Raw genomic sequence first — 22921 nt, forward strand, 5'->3', positions numbered from 1 at the left:
ATCAGGTTCTTCTCCTTCTTGGGTTCTCTTCTTTCATGGTCCTTCTTTTTCTTCATTTCATATGTCTTCAGATTTCCAATAAGTTCATCAATGGTTAGCTTTTGTAGATCATTTGCCTCTATGATAGCATTGACCTTGTGTAACGACCCGGCTGGTCGTTATGAGTATTTTAACCCCAATCCCCTAAATTATATTTCCTCTATGCTATATCGTGGTGTTGCAACTTACTGGGGTGTTTGTTTTTTGGATTCAGAGTGAAATGGGACACATAGTCCCTAAGTTAAAGGTTTAAGTTGTAAGAGTTGACTGTAGTTTGACTTTTGTGTAGACAACCTCGGAATATAAATTTTATGATTCCAATAGTTCCGTACGATGACTTTAGACTTAGGGGCTCGAGGTGCAATTTGTAATTTCAATGTTCTTTGATGAAATTTGAAAACTCGAGTAGGTCTGTGTTATGTTACGGGACTTGTTGGTATATTTGGACGGGGTCCCGAGTACCCCGAGTGTGATTCGGATCGAAATCGGATCAATTTTTGGACTTAGGCAAATTCTGAAATTTGCAGCTTCTGGTGTCACCGCACCTGCGGAGGGACTGATCGCAGATGCGAACTCGCACAAGCGAGTTGTGGCTCGCAGAAGTGGACAAAGGGCTGCCCAGATGGAGTCGCAACAAAGTGGTTGCTGCAATGTTCATACTGTTGCGTGTGTGCAGAGGAACAGTTGCAGCGACTTTACAACTGTGAGCAGTTGACTGGTACAGTCGGCAAGGGAACTGATGTCCATTTGTTCCCTCATTCGTCTCTTTGACCCTGATTGTTGGAACTTGTGGCCGACTTGAAACTTGTTGTTCTTGAACACTTTGAGGATGTGTAACAGGTTTCCCATCTCGCTCTTATCATTAAGTTTGTTAGATCATTAAAACATACATAACAGGACACATGACCTATCACTATGTCCTCCCCAGTAAGGTGAATTGTAAAAGTAGCTATCATATAATCCCCTGGAAGTCAAATGATAAAAATAAAAAAGTTTTATTTGTCATTCATGTATTCTTTGATCCCAAGAATATATAGAAATAAACATGCAAATTACATGTATTCATTTTCTCCATTCTCAAGATCAGAACAAAGTTTGTTTGGTTGTAGCTTCTCGGTAAACTAATATACAAAGCAACTGACATGAATAAAGTACAATAAAAAGAAAAGAAAAGAAACTCCAAAAGCTATGCAAAAGGATACCATTCCTACAAGAATTACATATTAAAAAAAGATTTAAATTTTTTTAAAAAAACACCAATATAGTGAGTAGAATCAATAAACTTTGCTAAAAAAATAGTACATCTATTTTATTTCTAGTAAACAAGAGAATTAGGTAAAATGAATTACCGAAAAGTAAAATAGACGGACCTAATTTGACTGCTGCAAGTGGCACCTCCATTGCAAGTGCTAAGAAAGAAAAGATGGTAAATATGCATTACAATGCATATATAGGCCGAATTTTCATCAATGATTAATTAAGGAGTAGCAGAAAAAATAATTTAGTAGTGGAAAAGTCACCAACGTGGCTGTTAGATTTCTCACTATTGTCAAAAAGAAAATGTGGCTGTTAGATTTCTCACTATCATTTACTAATCACACATACATTGCACAATAGTATTATTATAAGGAAAAGAAATTCACCCCCAAAAAGAGTTAGTCCAAGGATAAACGAACCAACAAAAATGAGGTATAACTGTTGTTCATTCAATGGACAACAAAAATGTGGAATTGAAAAATAGGCTCTTCTTCTACCCTAGAGTTCACATTATTAGGCGTGTAGAATATTTTTACTTAATCATTATTTATTTGAATGTATATTTACATTTTGATACAAAAAGTAGTGTTTAAATGAAGGGTAAGATGGTCGTTTGAAATTTTTATGGCATTTTGGTTCTTTAACTTTCACTTTGGACATCTCATTTATAATATAGTATAATAATATAGATAGATAGATATTTCTCAGAAGCTCAAGCAAATTTGAGTCCATGAATATTTTGCTTATGTATACTATTTAGATCATGAAATCTATGTCAAAGAGGAAGGGATATCTAGTATGTTTTCATAAAATAGTTTTTACATTTATAAGATTAAGGGGAAGACTCTAAAATTAAGAAACGATAGGAGTACTTTATTTGAAATGGATAAAATCTTATAGTTTATTTAAGAGAATTTAATTCTACCTCGATGTACAGCCACCATTTTGCATTTGATTGTACGCGATTATCTTGAATAAGTTATAGACCATGTCCATAGGTTATTGCTGATAAACTCAACGAATTATCTGAGACACTCCTTATGACCTAAGATAAATATGTGCCACAATACTAATGTATCTGAATCTCAATTCTTTATTGCATTAATATCACAACAATTACAACCGCTCAAAAATCAGCAGATGTAGAAAATAACTTTGGATCTCCCTCCTTACTTAATTCAATGCTAACCAGACGAGAACTGATTGTGTAAAAATGACTAGTCAAGATCTATCTGTTTGATAATTTAGTTCGGTAGCAATCTTTACCTGAAGAGAAAATCAGAACATTTAACATCACATATCACAAAGAACAAATCAAAATCTGTCAGACCAAATTTATAGAACTTTTTTTTCTACGCAGACCTGTCATCTAGCTTGAATTTCTTGCAGACTGCAAGGAAAAAAGATAATATCAGCCATGAGGGGAAAAAACTGTTGGAAATTGCTTCATATAACAAAGGGAAGTGTATTAAGCTTACAAGTAGTTCATGATCTCCCATAATCTCATCAATTAACTCTTGTAATGGCTTGTCCGCGCTGTTTTGAACTAGAGCAGCAAAGACGGGATCTTCAAGCCCTGTAAAGAAACAGGAGTATGACCAGAGGCCAATGGAGCTAGCTTTTCAACAATGTGTTCAACTGGACCTAGTATTTTCGACATGGCATAAAGCTATATATGTGAAAACCAATAATTTTTCAACAAATATTAATTTCTGAACCCATAATTTCAAAGTGCGATAAGTTTAGTGCCAAGAACTTAAAAAGTTAAATCCGTTAAGTTTAATTCCTAGATCTGCCTCTGAGTATGACCATGTAAAATGTTAGGATCGGGAACCCGGGTAGTGCGGAATTTAGCCAAACAACGGTATAATGACAATAACAAAGACAATGGAAGTTGATAACAACGACAATTAAAGTAGATAAAGAAAACACAAATTTAACGTGGTTCGGTCAAAGTGACCTACGTCCACAAGCGGAGAGGAGCAATTTACTATAACAATAAGAGTACAAAAGAGAGTACAAAATTAGAGTAAACACTCTAATTAATCCCAAATACCCTAAGAGAATAACCTCACAAGATCACTCCAAAGAAAGGGTTCACACAAGTGCTTCCCAACACTTAACTCTCATACAAAACACTCTTAATAAAGGAAGAAAGGAAGAAACAAGAAATGAAGACTGAAGTCTTGTTGGTGTGTCTAAAATGAACTAATGGCCTTCCCTTTTATAGGCAAAAAAGTCTTGACCTCTTAGGTGTAAAAGAAGAGATACAACTTGTGCAAATGATGTCCAATACACAATGCAATATTTTTGGGTCCCAAAGAATATTGCCAACAAAGTCTACACTTTGCAAAGATACTTATGCTTATATGAGATGGACTCCATTTAACAAAATAATGGCCATATTACATAAAAGATCATTTCAGACGCGACATTAAACTGAAAAAAGAAAGTTCATAAATGATGAAAAATCGATTGAATGCCTTAATTGTCATTACTCGGCAGGAAGATTACCATATATGTAAGATTAAACGATTTGCATTTGCAAGATGTAGCGTGAAATGTTATGCCTTTGCAGATTAGTATGTTGTGTATTGAAGTAGCAACCAAGAGAGATCCTTCGACTCATGTGTTTTCGTAATAAAATTTTTATGATAATCTGTTTCTCCACCTAAATTTAAGATAATGCTGTATTGAGACCGTACAGTGTTTAGAAATACTGGATTTTCCTTTTCACACATTTTTAAGAGAACTGGCAGTTCTTCCCTGCAGGCACTTTTTTTTTTTTTTTTTTCAAAAAGTGAGTTTTTCTGTTTAGACATAAGTGTTTCGTCAATTTAAATGCAGAAAAAAAGAACTATTTACCACTTTCTTCGAATGCGTCAATAAACATCATCATCTCCTCTCCCGTAAGGCCAGACAGGAAGCAAATTCGTGGAAGCTGTTTAGCGATCTGCATAAATGATACCTCCTCATTAGAGTAACGATGAGTCTGTTGCTTAGGCAAGCAATTTCCGTTTCTTATGACAGTTTATTAACTCAGGAGAAGGCACGGATAAGCATATACTAAAACAACAACAGCACGGCAATTACATGATAGTTGGGGCCGGCTTTATGAATACTCAATATCCTATGTCGCTCCATTTGGAACTGCTTCATTTTGATACTCAATAGTCTGTGGTTCTTTAACAGAGGGCTCTCGACATTTTCTACTGACATACAAATCCAATGGTAACCTATTGCAATGATCAGCATTAAGGTCAGTAATCTTTCAGTTTGAAACACTACTTGTTGGATTAACTGAATTGCTAGACTACAATATCTCGATATTATTTACAAAATCTCCAAAATTTTAAGCATCATAAAACTATTTTTTATATACTACACAAGTTAAATGTTTATTAAATAACATATAAACGGAAAACTTAAGGTGCTGTTGCTCCTAGACTGAGCACGTAAAACTAAGTTATTGTACTTTAATACATAGGGATTTTATTGTACTATTTGGGACGCTTACATGAGTTTTTGAAGAAAAACGAGTCAGAACATGCATACCTTCAAACCTGGGGTCAGGAAGAAAAATGCTGATATACACTCATAAGAGGCTCTAGCCTATTTCCACAGACCAAGGAGGCTGTAATATGCTTTTTTAACTTAAAAAGTTACAAAAATTAAGCAGTATATTCACATGTTCTGCAGAACAAACTTAGGGCTTAGGTTTCGAATCATAATGTTTGCAAGCTGTATCTTCTATTTACTATTTTATTTTTGGTAACCGAGAAATCCACTGTTTACAAGTTTCGAAACTCAGTGTAAATAGACCCGTCTTGTATTGTCTCCACTTAAATACTATGATTGGCTCACCAGCCAGGACTCGAACTCGTGACGTGTGCTTACCATACATCATGCCATGTGCTACCTTTGCCATTTAACCAAATCCCTGGGGGCTCTTCAGTTTACTATTTTTTTCTTCTTCTACTGAAAAATGTTTGTTTCTCGAAAAACTGAAGCTCAAAGCACGGCCAAACACTAGTTATATTCATCCATGATCATGTCAACAGTGGGTGTATGCAATGGTGTGTGCCATTATAGTACTAGATATAAGAAGATAATCTCACATCTCAATGCAGAAGCACAATGATCTATCAAAGAATTCAGTTGACTGACCTTTGAAGCATCCAAATTGGGCTGTTTCGTATTCATTGCTTCCCAAAGTGAGCGAGAAATCATGTCTTCAGTACAAAAAATGACCTGCAGCATATATGCTTATTAAATGTAACTTCGAATTGAAATTCAAGAAAATGACATTTAGAAATGCACAATACCATCAACTACATGAAATTTCTAGTTAAACAAAAAGAAGCATACAAGAGCAATGAGATGTCTAGTGAAATTTACTTGAAGGAATTCACCATCCATCTCCTTCAGAAGTTGCTGTATCTGCAACAAGGTAAGCGTATCAGGATCAGTTATGGATTCTAATGAATATCTAGGACGCAATTTTAGTTACTGTTCTAAGTTTTTTTCCAACAAGCATGCTGCACTGACCCCAAAATTACTAGCATTAAGAGGGAACCTAAACAAAAGAGGAAGATCTAGAAGGAAAAAGCAGTTGGGAAGAGTGACCTAATAAATTCCTCAGCATATGAAAAAGAAAATGCAGTTCATCCTTCTATGAATATCAAATGAAAAATAATACAGACACTCTATGAATATGTAATCATCCTTGTGTTATAGTTTATCAAAATTGAATTTACCTTTGCTGCCTCGTCCACTTCAAATCCCAGCAACAACAAAGCCTGTGTAATTGGTAATTCACGAGGTGTTGATTTAAGATTATAAATTGAGCAAAGTATACCAGAAAATCACCAAATATGTGCTAATCTTTCTAGAAAACTTTTAGCTTGAAAGGATAACATTTGAAGGCCATCCCAAAATCGCCATCATGTATTGGCTCTTATACACCATAGTATACAGTCATTAAAGCAAGATATCCTTCCCTTTGCAGTAACTTCTTCTCTAGAACAAAAATAAATTTTGATACGTCTTAGAAGATACAGAAAACTCAAAAATTTCAGCTCCTTCAGAAATGCCAAGAAGTTCGAATTCTGATAGCTGATTTCAACATTTAAAAATGAAAATATTACACACATTTATGTCCATGTTTGTGTCCATAACAAAATGATAAAATACAGATAGAAATGCTCTCACTCATTAAATTAGTACTCAAATGAGCTCCACATAGGAAAAAGAAGATAAAGAAGCTGTCCGCAACTTAGGCAAAGAAATACTCTATTGTACTGCATTCGATAACGAGTTGCACATCTTCTTCGCCAGATATTAAGCAGGACACTTGTTGAGCCCTAGATATGTAATTCTCTCCACTTATATTTCCTTGGTTGAGAATATAACTAAAAACATGCATTTTCTCACACAATTTCATAGCAGTTCCCACATATCTTGTTCCTATTGGAAGTTGCTTTTTTAGAGGATCAACCAAAACAAATGGAAAGATGAAAAGAAATGACTGATGCTACTGTAAAATAACTAACCAGAACTTACAGGTGGACCATATTTTGGATATTCAGGATTTACAGAAACAAACTTAGATTCTTCATCAGTAATCTCAGAGGGAAGGCCTGAAAAAGAGGGCATTGCGTTAGAACGAAATGGTGAACAGAAATTGAATGAACAACAAAAACAGATGCCAAATAGGCAAAAGTTATTCAAATAAACAGTGGCTTCAAAACCTCATCTACAAAGTTAATGATAGAAAATAACATGACGAAAGATAGAAACTCATTTGAAAACATGGATTGTTATAGCTAATTCTATTTAACCATAAATTCAGGGGATCATAATGTGTAGATCCCTCTAGCTTTTGTATATTTAATTATAAATTTTGCATCAAATCTCAACACTAACAGATATATGTTATTAGATATAAAATTCCTCTCATATTGATAAACCTATTCGCTGTATCGAGGTGCCAATTATCAGCTTTTGGAGTTAAATTAGAATTACATGAAACGTTCTTTTAAAAAAATTATACGTTTAGAAACTCTAAGAAAAGTACAAGTTGTTGTTCTTCCCTTTTTCCTAATGACAAGAAAGATTATGTGAAAAGGTAAGTAAAAATTGTTTGGTTGATTCTCAGGAAGCAAAATAAGAGAACAATTTGAAATAAAAAGATCTTTTTTTAAAACTAGAAACCTGGTTCTACCCCTACCTTTACTGTCACAATCCTATATCCTCGAGCATCAAGCCACCTATTGTAATGTACCAATCAAATGGAAATCAAGCAGAACTTCAGTTCCTGATATAATGTCAAAGTCGGCAAATCTATTACTACCATTGTAGCTATCTAGTATTTCACACTTGGCATTTGCTACACCTAAACTAGGATGTTTCAGATGTTGCATTAAACATGTGCACAAAATCTGCATTAAAAACAATTAGATCTAGTATGTCGTCATCAGTAGCAATTTGAAGCCATTCTTACTTCTAATAAAAGGAGTTGATCATGGACTATTGGTAAGCCAGGGACGGATCTAGAGTTTAGGTTACAGGTTAGGCCGAACCCAATAGTTTTGGTCCAAATCCTGTATTTGTCTTATGAAATTCATTGAATATGTACAAATTATTAATTTTAGAACCCAATAACTTAAAAAAACTAGAATCCTGAACCCGTAAGCTTCAAATCCTGCATCCGCCTCTGGCCGCATTAAACAAGAAGTTTGAGTACATTATTGAAGGTAGTTGGAGATAATTAAAAGTAAAAGTGGAAACTTTTACAGAGTGGAACAGATAGTTAAAGAAATCACTCATACATATAACATAAAAAGATTAGTTTAAATTGCTAGACTCTATTAGATCTCAAAACATTTTACTCCCCCATCATATTTTACATGACACTATATATCACTATTTAGCGAATCAAACTTTTCCTTTACCACAATTCTTTCAAATGTTTCCTAAATACTTTTAGATTATAATTTCTAGTACTGTTAGATTATAAATAATTTTTTGAGCCGAGAGTCTTTCGGAAATAGCCTCTCTACTCCCTCGTGATAGGGGTAAAGTCTTCGTATACACTACCTCCCCAGACCCCACTAGTGGGTTTTACTGGTCGTCGTTGCTGTTGTTGTTTATGTAGTTTCCAAATAAGAAAATTTATCTCCAATAGCTGTTGAAACCATGTCCAAAATTGACACCAAAAAGGAATTTTTTGACCCTCCTAATCCTAACCCCATCATTCTTTATCTTATGAAGCCACAATCTTGCACTCTTAAAAATATCAATTCTTTAACCAAAATACAAACTCAATCTCTCAAGTGGGAAAAGAAAAGCGGTATATTTCATATGAACAAAAGAACAAGAATTTAGATGCAAAAATAAAGAAGGAGAAAGACAACATAAAAGTAGACTTACCATCAGAAGCTGCTGCTATGGGAAAGTGTTGCTTAAGCCTCAAATGGTGGCCATTTTGGGTGGAGAAAAAAGCTGTGATATGGGAATTCTTGATATAATTTGATAAAATTGGTTGCTTATTACAGTGCAATCTACAGAAGAAGTTTCCATAGGTTAAGCTGATTGAAGAAGATGCCATCACTTATCTTTTCCACCCTTTATTTCTCTATCTATTTGCTTACAACTAAGTAGTAGTGCTATTTACCGTTAAGAGCGTTATCTGTTTGCTGTTCTTTTTCTAATTTTTTTCATGACTGTTCTTTTTAAGTTTTGTGTCACACACAATTGTAAATTCTTTTGTTCCCACCCCGGTGTCCACTATTTTAATTGGGTCCGACTAAATCCGAATTAGTACCGGAAAGATCTTCGTTGGCGGTTAAAACGCTCTCTAACAAAGGCGACTCCATAGTTAGAGTTCGAACCCGAAACTTTTAGTGAAGAATGAAATAGTACTTATCATTCCACCACAACCCTTGTTAGTCACAAATGTAAAATCACTATAACTATAAATTCTTGTCTATTTTCTTTTTTCTCTTTATAGTGAAAATTTCAATTTACAACTTCAAATAAAATGTTCATTGTTTGGCTCAACGTATTACAGTGGCTTTTTTTTTTCCCACAATGGCTTTTTTGACTAACCATTTTGTTTCTTCCTTTTTTTTTTCTTTTTTTGCTTACTCTTCTCATTTTTTAAGAATTTATTTCTAAAATAAAAGTTAAACATTATCAATTTGTATTTTCTACTTCTACCACAAATATATTTTGAGAAGTATTTTCTATATATTTATCAATATTTAAACATTTATATTTTAGGAAGTTTTGCCTATAAGTGGCATATAAGTCAGACAATTTATTTTTAGGAAGTATTGATGAGAAAATAATAAAAATGGTCCCTTATGATTTAAAGTATGTTTGAAATTGTCATTAAATATACTCCTAGACCAGTTATGGTCTATTAAGTTCGGCAAAAGTGAGTACTTTTGATCTTCTTCATATATTTAAAAAAACTTAATTGTTAGATTTAGCGATAATTATGGAAAAAGTAAGATTAACAAAAATTCAAATTTAGAGGTGTAAATTTTTTCATTTTCTGCTATTCTTCTTTTTATCTATTTCTGTTGTTTAGTTTATTTTTTAAGATGTAATTTCTGCTATTTTGTGAATTTCTTATGTTAGTTTTCCATGTTGCAGTTTCTCGGAATTCACTTGACTTTTCTGATTTTTACGGTTAATTTCTGCTACTTTTGACAAACTTATCGGGCCAAAATATTTGAGGAGTATATTCGAGGTACTATTGTAATATAGTTTGATTTATTATAAAATTTAAGAAAAATAATAAGACTTTTGAAACTTATGGTCATAAAAGCTTAAAGCATAAAAAAAAAATGGGCCATAATATTTATGTGGTCATGAAATTGGGTGAATGACACAGTTACCCAAAAAAATAAAATGATTTACCCTTATCTACCTATATATTTTTCTACCCATCAAACTAATTACATTTCCTACCCATGATAGTTTTTGTGGGAATTTTCTCTTTTTTCTCCAATTCTTTTTTATCTCAATGCTTCTTTCCTTTTTTCCTTTTTTCTTTCTTTTTTCTCGTTTTCTTCTTATTTTTTTCTTTTTCCACTTTTATTTATATATTTTTGCCCAAATCGTATTATTGTTATTTTTACCATAACTTATTTCACACTCAATTTTGACTCCTTCTTTATTTATTTTCTTTTTATTTATTTATTTATTTTATTTCTTGTTCTTTTTCTAATTCCACGTGATTGCCATGCAAACCGTGATCTCCTTCCCTACAAATATCAGTACACACTCTACCATTAGCAGTAACACAACCAGTTATGGAGCAAAACATAATCTACAGCAACCAAATCTCCATATATACTAGTTAGAATAGAAATGATAATAAAATATTAAAAAATGCAATAAAAGTATAAGTAGCAAAAAAGACTTCTAGTACCATATGATATCAATATGGTATACATGTATACCAATAGAGTATATGATTGCTCTAGAATATTGCTACAACTATCTGCGACTATACTACTGTACCAAAACATTAAAGGATGCAATAAGAGTATGAGAAATTACATGCTCGCATTGCAAGCTAAATATTCGCAAAGCAACTTGCTCATTCCGTATACTAACATGGTATATAGTTGTATGGGGTCGTTCCAATAATTGCCTATAACTATAAAAACTATTACATAATACACATAATCTATGTCCATCGGCACAAAAAAATTCCAGCACTCCAAATCATGTTCATATAAATAATTCAAGAATAGAATTCACTTAAAATGCAGCTAAAACAACCAAAAAAATGTTTAAACTACCATATGATACCAATATGGCATATAACTATACCAACATGGTATACGATTTTACTGGTTAATTTCTGGCAACTATATGACTATACTACTATTACATAGCACACATGCATAAAGAGAAAAATAAAAAAAATAGTGTACCGCCTATTAATATAATAAAGTATTTCAAGATATTGTAATATATTACTATTATTAAAAGAAAATCAAATAGTGTACCAATTAAATGCAGTTAATACAACCAAAAAAAGATTCAACTAACATATAATACCAATATAGTATATAGTTATACTAATAGGGTATATAGTTGTACGGGGTCGTTCCAACAACTGCATATAACTATAAAAACTATTACATAATACACAAAATCTATGTCCATAAGTACAAGAAAATCCAACACAGCAAAATATGATCATCTAAATTATTTCAGAATAGAATTTACTTAAAAATGTAGGTAAAACAACCAAAAAATATTTCAACTACCATGTGATACTAATATGACATATAATTATACCAAATAGGGTATACAGTTCTACTAATTAATTCCAGGCAACTATATATGATTACACTACTATTACATAATACACATGCATAAAGAGAAAAATCAAAAAAATAGTGTACCACATATTAATATAATAATATATTTCATGATATTGTACTATAATACTATTATATAAAACAAACGCATAAAGAAAAAATCAAAATGATTACATAATACATATGCATAAAGGAAAATAATAAAAAAATCAAGATATTGTACTATTCTACTATTACTAAAGAAAAATCATACAGTGTACCAATTAAATATAGCTAATACAACCCAAAAAGGTTCCAACTAACATATGATACCAGTATAGTATATGAATATACCAACAGGGTATACAGTTGTAAGCTAAGAGTTTAAAAAAAGTTTTTTAATTCAATTATTAAACTGAATTAATATGAGTTGTCACATAATCTAATTAACTCAATTTTGTGTGTCATCGATTATACTAAAATTTAGATATGTTATAATAATATACTATATACCATTTTGAAATGGAGAATAAATTAATAGAAAATATTTAATGGACAAGTAGATCCTATTATGAAATGAGAAAGATAGAAGAAAAACGTTTATTTATATTTGAGAAGACAATGAAAGAGAAAATAGATTGGGGCAATTAATGAGGTTTCACGTGATCCGGGATTAGAAAGGAAAGGATTTTGAAAATAGGTAGTTGAGTAAATATTTTAGATTGCATAGGTACACATTGTAAGACAGATTAGAATGTGCGGTAATGAGTAATTAAAATTAGATTTCATACTTATTCACAAAGAGAAAGCTATAGGTTTAATTAAAAGGAAATATGCATGGTTTGGTATGCTGAGGAAAATAAATTCAAGCAAAAAAGAGGAATGAGTAGCCGGCAAAAATAAATTTTGATGAATAGGTAGAAATTGTAATTCCTAAATGGGCAAAAATAGGTAATTAGTTTGTGCCTAGTAGGCAGATTGTGTAATTCCCTCCATGAAATTACCAGTTTTTATCATTTGTCCGAGTATTGCCTATATATAAAAATCAATTTTTATGAGCTTTGGACAGTCAAACCACGCCCAAAAAGGTAATTTGGCTTTAATAGCGTTTGGTAAGGACAAGGTTATCACTTGCCTGAAGGTATAGACAAAATACTGATTCTCTATAAACCTGAAAAGGAAAATAAAATAAAAACAAATAATGGGGAAATAGAGAAACAAGCAGGAGAAAGCTTCAATTCAGCTCACAATCTGAAGACAAATGTTGATACTTCTCTTTTCTAGTTTGATCTGTAAGTCAAATATGGCGTCCTTTTTCATAATATTGTACTACCTCTACCACTATGCAGATGTAAGGAAAAAGGGAAACTTTTAATTGTGTTATCTTTTTTAATAGCATATATTTTATAGACAAAATTAGCTAAAGATTTGATTTTGAGAACTGGGTTCTTGAATCTTGGTTGGTTATACATTTATTGCCTGAACTCTGTTTGAATATTTGGATTTTGGGGGAATTTGAGGTTTATTGACTTTGCATGTAATGTTTTTGCTCATTCATTTCTAATTTATAGTAATTTTTGCTAACTTAACATGTATTATAGAAAAGATTTTGCACACATATAGGAAATTTAAAGAAAAAAATTTAGTGGCATTGTATTAGGAGGTGCACTTCACTGTCTTTAAATCTTGTTTTTTTGTCCGGTTTGGGGCCGACTAATCTGGATTCGCATTGTGAAGTGCATTTTGGAGGTAAAGGGCTCCCTACCGAAGGTGATGAACGGCGGTTTCATTCGTAGGGCTTGAATCTTTAGGGGTACTTACCCACCCACCACAACCTGAAACCTCTGTATTTGGTTTCCCGCATGGACACTGTCTATCAACTTCAAATTGGCTATCAGTGGACATGATCTATGTTCGAGTAGGATTTTTAATGAAAAGGAGACAGTGGATTGTGTCTCATTTTTCTTAAGAAAATCATGTGTGACCAATTGACGTTTTTCTACCGTCGAAACAAATTTGAGTCCTGTTAGTAAAATGGAGCACAGTTCTTGTTTCCTAGACTGTTCGCAAAATAAGGAATCATGAGAAGCTGCAATTTCAAGTTGATGATTTTCTTAAGAGATGAATGATAATGGATTGAGTATAGATTATGTGGTTGCTTGGTAACATTAGCTACCAAGCATTACACCCCCTTGGGGTGCAGCCCTTCCTCGGACCCTGCATGAACGCGGGATACTTTGTGCACCGGGCTACCCTTTTTTGGTAACATTAGCTAAATTCTTAAACAGTCCATATTATCACTTTGGGCCATCTTGATTGATTTTTATTATTCAAATAAAAAGTGTGCAAAAGTGAACTTCTTTACTCTCTTTCTTCTATGGTCAAAGAACTTCTTTTATTGGAGATATTGTAGTTGAGCTCTAAATGAGTAAATGGTGCTCGGAACAAGACGGCGACATGAAGGGTCACTTTCTGAAACTTTTTCCCTGATAGGTATGATTAGAAAAACAATCGCATCCCAGTTGCAGATCCATTTGGTTGCCCATTTAACAAGAACTGTTCTCTAGTCCTTAGCATTACCCTGTGTAGCCTCTGAGTAAGTTAACTTAAGAAAAGGAAAGATATCCATAAGAATAAACGAAATCAGTTTTGTCTTTATTTTACATGTGATAATAAAGGCATTAGACTTGTTTCCCATATTCATTTGTTCGAAGTGAATCCGGTGGACCTTAGCTGCCGGTTGAGCAAGCAGTGGCAATGATTCTGAAATAAATACACTTTTTATTATCATTTAACTTGTCACAGAGTCCATAAAAGCAACTCAAAAAGAAATTCACAGAAATTTACTTGTCCTGCCTAGGAACATATTACTTGTAATGTGTTATATGTATTGCCTATTAAATATTTGATGCTGTTTTCTGGGTATTTTGAATTGTGAAATACCTATGGGGTAATGGGCTTCAGCATTCAAATTAATCTTTTAAACCACTGAACTGAAATTGCCGACTGGCTGTACTTCTTCTTAAGTTTCTGGTGATGTCAAAGTAGCGTGCATCACGAAGTATTTAATTTTGAGAAATCTGGTGAAATATTACACATAACACCAGTTTGTACATGATGTACTTAATTCAATTGTTCGGAAGGATGGTGATGAGGGTTGTTATATGTGTAACCTAAACTACGGTTGTTATGCTGTTGTTGGTGTCAATGTTTTCCTGAGAATGCTGTGTTTAAACTAATTAGCTTTGTTTATTTTAAGTTCAACTTATACCTGTCTAATTGTTTTCTCACACCATTAGTGATGATGAACATTTGGCCTTCAAGAAAATGCATGAATTTTCCGCAGTGGATGGCTTTGTAGAGATAACCGAATCCTTGGCCGAAATGATAAAGTTCATTGCAAACGAGCCCGCGGCCGGGCTTATCTACATTCAACAGCATACCCAGAATGCAGTGCCTAACCTTATTAATCTCAATAACAATGTTGAGGAGAAATCTCGTCAAGTGACTTTGCACACAGCAGATTCAAAAGATTCTATCATCATTGTCAGGTCAATGAAAGAGTCTGGCTTTCCAATTGCTAATGAAATGATTAAAGATCTCAGACATTCTCTAGCTGTCATGTCCGAGAAGCAGCCGAAAAGAGGATTTATGAGTAGACCAAGTTCAAGTTTCCGGATAGGGAGAAATATCTCTTGGAATCCTGCTACTTGGGGTCATAATACAGGTCCAGAACAAGACGGTGAGAGGAATGCTGGTTATATTTCAAACGTTTTCAGGTCGGCAAAAGAAAAGGCTAGTAGCTTCAAGTGGCCTCAGTTGGAGTCTATAGAATCTAAACCAGCCAAGAATGAAGCATCTTTATCTAACAAAGATGAGCAATCTGCGACCTGTTCTAATGATGCGCTGTCAAAGCCAGATGCCAGCTCTTGCTCGAGAGGACAAAGATGAAGAGTTTTCGTTGTCAAGTCAAAATGCCGACGAGCTACAAGAAGTGCAGGTAAATAAAAGCATGTCCCTTGATCAAATTCTGTCTGTATCAGAAAATTAACAATGAGGAGTTTAGGTTGAAAGAGAAGCAAAATTTGAAGAGTGGTTGGGAGGATGGGCAATCATAATGCTGGTCCTGGAGAAGAAGATAATTAACAGTAAAGGGCTTTAGCTTGATATAGCTTTGAACCTGAAACAATTCTTTTTCTCTGGAAGGGACTTCACTTGTACCATGTTTGACGGATCTTTGTACTAAAACCGGAAATGTGAAAATGAGAGATTATCACAGTGTTCAAAGGAGAAGGGAAAAAGAAGCTTGAATCTACAATTTATTCTAATTGTCTTTGTACCTTGAGGAATCTATCTTTGTAAATTGCGTTTAGTTTATTCTCCGGATCCTTGTTTGACTGTCAGCTTCATAGTTCAAAATGATAACAACCCTAAATCCATAAGCAGCTTATGCCATTAATCAAAACTCTTACCCGTGTATTTTGCCTATCAATCTCAAGGGATTGGCCTTGGTGCTACTGCTTTTCTTTTCGTCTCTTGTCTATTGGAAACAATCTCTCTATCTTCAAGGTAGGTGTAAGGTTTGCATACACATTACCTTCCCCAGACCCTACTTGTGCGATTACGCTGGGTTTGTTATTTTTGTAATCTCAAGGGATTGGCCCAGTAGTCAAAGGTCAGGTGTAAATTACCCTGATGTATAATCTGCTTATAGATCTTAGCATTTCCACCCAAGTAGCTGCAATGTGTACAATTTTACACTTCATATTTTCTTGAAGTATATGGGAGCAGTTCAATGAACAGGAATTCCTTTTGCATGTGACCTCACTTGAACTTGCATCTAAGGTAAACCGCTAGAATTCCAATTTATATTGCATATTTTCCACTGCAATGAACTGCAACTCCATCTAACTTATGTCACCAAAGGTAGATCTTTTAACTTGATTTATCAAGATTTATTATATATCGGCTTCAAATAATTGGTGTAACATGTGCAACGATATGGTTGTGGCGCGAATTACTCTAGTGCACCTACGTTATTCTGCTGTGCTAGCCTGCGCCTTATGTTGTGGAAGAATTGAGCTTATTGCCCAGCTTGTTATTGGAAGATAGCGATTGGTTGTAGCATTTAATCCCGCAACTAGAAAAGGATACCTTCGGCGTAACTATGGTCTGACCTAATGTCGAGCAGTCGTTGTTGCCAGTAAATTATTTAAAACCATGGAAGATGGGATAGTCATAACTGTAGTTTAATTTTACAATATCAAATCAAATTTCTCCGTTAGAACAAGTAATTTATCTTATTTCTAAGATTACAATTTACAAATCTCACTTTTTACGAGGGATGGCAGTAGATATCTCTGCGGTCATTTAGTAGTACAAAAAAGACCTAATATTGTAAAAATATGGAATATGTACATTTTCCGGATCGATATTGCTTTCAGTGCACTAATTTCGTTTCCCCCTCACTCGGACAAGAGAGAGAGCTCCACCAAGAAATTGGCACCTCACAATTCCAGAATTCCTATACTAACTTCCTAAAATTGATATATACAAGGGGATTACAAGGCCAAAGAATGCCTTTAAGATATAAATCAGTGGAGTTCTTGCTTCCACTGGTTTTAACCCACTGATTGAGATATGAAATATGTACAGCGCTTGAAGACGATGAGTAGAGAGCAAATAAGTTGAGCTGAAGATAGCATCCTTAGCTGCTGCTAAGCATTGTCACCTATAACTAGATCCCAATCGCCTGCAAGCCACAACATCAAGGTCGAAAATCAGATCTATGTTGCTGTAAGTTTTTTGCATTGGCATAAAATCTGGGTGCTTTTCAAGAGGAGCTATTACAACACAATCATACAAAAGATATTACAGTTCTTATTAACAATGCTAATTTGCTATTACAAGAACTAAGAAGAGTATAATACTAGAATATAAAGATGCCCAACTACTGTTATTTTAATGAGCAAAGAGAAAAGATGGGATAAAGATAATTACCATAGAAGAGCCAAGTAATGCAAAGTTTCTACTCCCACAACTTCTATGTTTTACTTTTACCAACAACCAGAATTTGCGCTTGGATCCGAAGCACATGTAGCTGTGGTATCTTGATAAGTATTTGATGCATGGATAGAGCCACTACCATTAGCCAATATTATTCCTCCAACACTAGGATTCGGAGGGGTAGAACCAGTGACACCAACCCCAGACTTATCACCAATGCTTGACTTTGGAAGCGCAGATCCATAACTGCTACCCAGTGGTTTAGACCCAATGTTGTTATTTACGAGAATATGCGAACTTGGAGGAAGTGCAGATCCCTTATCGCAAGCTGGGAGAGACGCCAAATTCTTATTTGCCAGAGGCATAGAGCTAAAGCTGCTGCCGACTACATTAGTTCTAATATCCCCAGCAGATAAAGTGGTTCCACTGCCTCTGCCAACTATTTTAGCCTTTCTGAGAAACAAGTTTAAAAGGGGATCCATGAAAAAACTGAAATTTCAGTCTGAAAAAGAAAAAGAAAGGACATACTAGAGGAAAGAAATAGGAAAGAGGAAGCTAAAGAGAGAGGAAACGACTCATACCTGATTAGTTTTTGCTTGAGAGTGGTTGCTCTTGACTTTGCAACACCTTATTAAGCACAAAATATAAGAAAATATTAGGCTCAAGAATGATATATGCCACATCTGCAAAAAGAGAAACAGACAAAGCTGCACACACTCCCCCCCCCCCCCTCCCCCCACACATACACACACACACACACACAGAGAGAGAGAGAGAGAGAGAGAGAGAGAGAGAGAGTAAGATGACATACACATACACACACACACACACACATACATTTATATGTATGTGTGTGTGTGTGTGTGTGTGTGAGAGAGAGAGAGAGAGAGAGAGAGAGAGAGAGAGAGTAAGAAAGATAACACCAACCAGATTTAAGGGTAAGATAACTGGATCCAGGTTTGCGCTTGCCCCTCTCAGCCTTAATTGAAGCAATTATCGAATCGGCGGATGACCCCAAACCTTTTCTACCAACCAGTTTTACCCCAAGCTTCTCAGAGAGGAAATTCAGCCTCACCTCATCACCCCCTCTGACCTCTCTGAATTCTAGGGCTTGCTTCTTGGATAACAGGGTATAAACATGAAGCTCTTGCTGGTTATTAAAATGGGACTGAAGCTGCTGAAAAAGTGACTTATTAGAATGATGTTGCTCAGTCCTCGTCGCATCATGATTTGTCTTTTGTGATCCATTAAAAGTCACCCTCAAAATTGCTGCTGACTTAACATCAGAATGCTTTCCAGCAAAAATTACAGAAAAGCTGCCAAATTCCAAGTCTGGCTCCCTAAATAAATCCTCAAGAAGAGAAGCATAAGAATAAGCATTCTTTGATGGTTTTTTCTCCACCTTCAAACGCGATGTTCTAACACTAGCATGGTGGGCCATGTTTGCAGCTTCTCTAAGCCCAGTAAGAAATGCTCCATGCATAGTGGCTGGATAGCGCCTAGTAGTGGCCTCACCAGCAAAGAAAAGTCTTCCTTCCCCCACAGTTTCTGCTAAAATGTCATAGTCATCACCTGATGCCCCCACTGCAACATTTGAGTAGGAACCGAAGCTGAACGGATCACTACCCCATCTTGTACAGACAGTTTGGATGGGCTCTGGGACTTCAATTCCTTGTGGTTCATATATACCTGATCATAATGCCCAAAATCTCATTACCACATTAGCTCCATGACTATAAGAAACATTGATACTACGCATCATGAACCAGAAACTTTGAAGAGGGCACTAAGTTTTGTCTTTTACTAAATTGATCCATATTCAAATATGTATGCCTACTCAGCAGCAAAATAAAATGGCAGGCGATGAAATCAACTCTCAAGTATAGAGTTGAGACGAGAAATGCAATACGAGTCTTTAAGAGGTAAAACTAAAAGATTTCTCTCTTCTTCCAATATGTTTCTCTAGTGTTCCCCTGTTTTAGGGACAGACTGGAAGTTGAACAAAGCAACATTACCATGTAGGGGTTATCAATTTTCTTTTCTACTTTAAATACTATAAGCTCTTTCTTTTTTGTTGATACGTAAACAAAGGCTAGTTCTTAAAGCAGTATACACATAAACACCCTTTGTCAAAATTCCATTATCTACTTCTCCTTGAAGTTGTCATCTCGAACCGAGATAATTTTTCCCAAAATTTTCATTACTCTATAATATCATATAACCAAATATTTAAAACAAGAAGACGTCTTTATTATACTACTGATACAAGTAGAGATTATGGCTATCTATGCAGGTGCTTATATTCCAGAGCTTCTCATTTCTCAAACAAGACGATAGATAAATGCTTCAAAATGAAACTCACTGAATATGAAATGGTCATGGCACTGAGACTATTTCAATAGCTTAACTCTAGACCAAGATAAGATGAATCCACTCCTAAAGAAATTCTTTCTTATATTTTCTGCTCACTACCTTGAGAAAAAGAGAAGAAGAATAAGACTTTGGTATATAGAAAGCAAAGTTACCATGGAACATGGCTTTTACCTCTTAAAATATGAAGAACTTTCGTCACTGCATCAGTAGGGGGCATGATCTCAAACTTGTGTGCAGCTTCTCCAGCGACTAAAGCTAACAATAAGGGCCCACCAGCAACTGTTGCATAGCTAAAGAACAGAAAGAATTCTCCCCGACTAGTAGAATCATCAACAACATGACCAAACATATCAACATTGGTGTCCCAAAACACATATGGGAAAAGCATTGCAACCTTATTTAACAATCCAAACCCCAATCTTTTTATTGCATCCAACTTCCGTTGAGGCAATTCTGGGATGAACTTGATAGAACCACTCTTCAAAACTCCAAGAGGAACGGTGCACAATGCCATATCTCCCTCGAATACTTGGCCCCCAGCAACTACTTGCACACCTTCACTACCATAACGAATGGAATGCACAATTTTTCCAAAAATAATAGGCACATTTTCAGCTAGTGCCTGAATTAATCTTCCATTTCCACCAGGCAAAAAGCAGTGATCCCCTCCCATATCATAGATGTCATCTTGGTCCCAAAATGCCAATGAAAGATTAGAAAGCAAACCTGCATTTGCATATTCCAGATTCGCCAGATGCCAGTTAAACAAGCTCATCTCCTCATCATTCACCGCATCACCCAAAACCTCTCGGAAAGTCTCCAATGCCGCTCCAAGAGAAACATCCTGAGAAACTTCTTGCCTGAACTTGCTTGCCTTATCCAAAAGCCTGTTATAAGCAGCCTCCACCTTTTGATCCAAATCCTTGTCTACTGGCTTTCCATCAGCACGATAGAGCGGACATTCACCTCTCACCTTATGAAGCGTATACGATAACTGCCGTGCCAAGATACCAAGCGGATTCCCTAGAGTACCTGTCAAAACACTCCCTCCTAAATCAGCAGCTGCCACCTTATTCCCTCCTTCCATCTTTTTCGTATACACCCTTCCGCCTGCACGCTTTCTTCCCTCCAAAACAATAACCTTAAAGCCAAAAGACATCAGCTGCCTCGCAGCTGCCAACCCAGCAAGTCCTGCCCCGATAATAATCACTCTACCCTTACTTGGCTCAGCTAAAATCCTCTCCTTAATGGCTGGCGCAACCCCAAAATTAACATACCCGCGTGATACCAAATAGTTATAAGCAGAATCCAATAACCCATAAAAATGTTTAGGTATAACATCAAGAAACATATCTTTTGTCACCCAACTTGACACATTTTCACGCCATTTTGTAATAATATGATTTCTGATTAAAATGTAATTAAGCTGTTCTATCCCACCAACTACAGAAACAACCCCAGCTTCAATTTCATCATCAGTTAACACGTCAGCTGGAAAACCAGCAGATAATGCAATTAAGGCCTCGGAAGTTGAATCTTTGTTTATACTAATAATCTCATCAGAAACAACTTGTGTTCTTGCACTTGAGCTACTACCAACATCAGAATTAAGGTTTTTATTCGAAAAATTGGAACTTTTTGTTCTTTTCTTCCTGGGGGTAGAGAGGGGAAGAGAATGATTTGGGATTGAATCGGAATTGGGATTAGGGTTGGGGTTAGGGTTTGGAATTGAATTGAAATTGGGAGTAGAATTGGGGTTAGAGGTTGAGTTAGGGAAATAAATTGGGAATTGGAGGGAATTGTTATTAGTGATATGAGGGGAAGTTTGATGAGAATTTTGCTGATCCATTACTGTTGTGTTTTCTGCAACGGTTTCAGAGTAGCGAGAGGAAGAAGAAGGAAGAAAGGGTGATCCGATTTGTAATATATTCGGGTCAGGAGAGCTGGGTTCGGGTTTGTGGATTCTTGGTCCTAACCAAATGAAGAATAAAGAAAAGAAGAATTAATATAGCCGCCCCCAGTCAATCTTAAACTAAAAATAGGTATAATATATATAATTTATACTTAATATGTGTATAATCAATATATAATTTATATATCTATATATATATATATCCCCCAGTCAATCTTAAACTAAAAATAGGTATAATATATATAATTTATACTTAATATGTGTATAATCAATATATAATTTATATCTCTCTCTCTCTCTCTCTCTCTCTCTCTCTCTCTCTCTCTCTATATATATATATATATATATATATATATATATATATATATATATATATATATATATATATATATATATAAAAGTACGAATGTTCCACGCTAAATGTTAAGAGATAAAATTGTAAGATGTTGTGTAAGTTGCTTGTAAGCTGCTACTCTAAGTTGTTGTGCCAGATATAGATAATCCTCTACCATGGGTAATATTTATCCATAACGGAGTACCGAAAGGATAAGTTTCTTCAGGAGGTTTATTTTCAATGGAGTACTAAATAGATAAACATATTTACGGCGGAGTCTAATATGGATAAGTTTCTTCAGGAAGCTTATTTACAACGGAGTACTAAATGAACATCCATAATATAATATATTTATAACACTCCCCCTTGGATATTCATTAAAAGATAATGTGCCTCATTAAAACCTTACTAGAAAAAACCCTGTGGGAAAAAATCCTAGTGAAGGAAAAAGAGTACACATATTTAGTAATACGCATTGCTAGCTGCCTCATTAAAAACCTTATAAGAAAAACCCTGTGGAAAAAAACCTTAGTAAGGAAAAAAGAGTACATCGCGTATTTTACTCCCCCTGATGAAAACCTTGTTTCAAATATTTAAGTCTCTGCATTTCAATCTTGTATACCATCTTCTCAAAAGTTGAAGTTGGTAAAGATTTAGTGAATAAATCTGTCGGAT

The 22921-nt window shown here is 34.8% G+C and overlaps 3 protein-coding genes across 7 annotated transcripts; 1 reads left to right on the plus strand and 2 right to left on the minus strand.

Moving 5' to 3' along the window:
- Window positions 1-2371: 2371 nt before the first annotated feature.
- On the minus strand, window positions 2372-9001 carry LOC104100689 (uncharacterized). 4 transcript variants are annotated; one of them, XM_070202090.1, is made up of 10 exons: window positions 8728-9001; window positions 6859-6935; window positions 6054-6095; window positions 5665-5736; window positions 5464-5547; window positions 4162-4249; window positions 2941-2965; window positions 2775-2910; window positions 2659-2686; window positions 2372-2562 (listed from the first exon to the last, which is right to left on the minus strand). In XM_070202090.1, exons 1-9 carry the CDS (start codon window positions 8903-8905, stop codon window positions 2666-2668), a joined length of 723 nt encoding a protein of 240 aa, XP_070058191.1. In that variant the 5' UTR covers window positions 8906-9001; the 3' UTR covers window positions 2372-2562; window positions 2659-2665. The 4 variants fall into 4 exon arrangements, with proteins under 4 accessions (XP_070058191.1, XP_070058192.1, XP_070058193.1 ...); XM_070202091.1 differs by having other exon boundaries at window positions 5695-5736; window positions 8728-8996; XM_070202092.1 differs by lacking the exon at window positions 2941-2965 and having other exon boundaries at window positions 2775-2872; window positions 8728-8994.
- A 3772-nt stretch (window positions 9002-12773) lies between these two features.
- On the plus strand, window positions 12774-16024 carry LOC104100676 (uncharacterized). 2 transcript variants are annotated; one of them, XM_070202095.1, is made up of 3 exons: window positions 12774-12913; window positions 14921-15621; window positions 15688-15914. In XM_070202095.1, the coding sequence occupies exon 2, from the start codon at window positions 14949-14951 to the stop codon at window positions 15570-15572; it is 624 nt and encodes a 207-aa protein (XP_070058196.1). In that variant the 5' UTR covers window positions 12774-12913; window positions 14921-14948; the 3' UTR covers window positions 15573-15621; window positions 15688-15914. The 2 variants fall into 2 exon arrangements, with proteins under 2 accessions (XP_070058196.1, XP_070058195.1); XM_070202094.1 differs by having other exon boundaries at window positions 14921-16024.
- Window positions 16025-16853: 829 nt separating this feature from the next.
- LOC104100669 (protein FLOWERING LOCUS D) lies at window positions 16854-21980 on the minus strand. The gene is made up of 5 exons (XM_009607949.4): window positions 20172-21980; window positions 18555-19316; window positions 18209-18254; window positions 17622-18080; window positions 16854-17373 (listed from the first exon to the last, which is right to left on the minus strand). The coding sequence occupies exons 1-4, from the start codon at window positions 21847-21849 to the stop codon at window positions 17678-17680; spliced, it is 2889 nt and encodes a 962-aa protein (XP_009606244.1). The 5' UTR covers window positions 21850-21980; the 3' UTR covers window positions 16854-17373; window positions 17622-17677.
- Between the last annotated feature and the right edge of the window lie 941 nt (window positions 21981-22921).

This window comes from Nicotiana tomentosiformis, chromosome 5 (genome assembly GCF_000390325.3).
Source record: "Nicotiana tomentosiformis chromosome 5, ASM39032v3, whole genome shotgun sequence".
NCBI classification, from domain to species: Eukaryota; Viridiplantae; Streptophyta; class Magnoliopsida; order Solanales; family Solanaceae; genus Nicotiana; species Nicotiana tomentosiformis.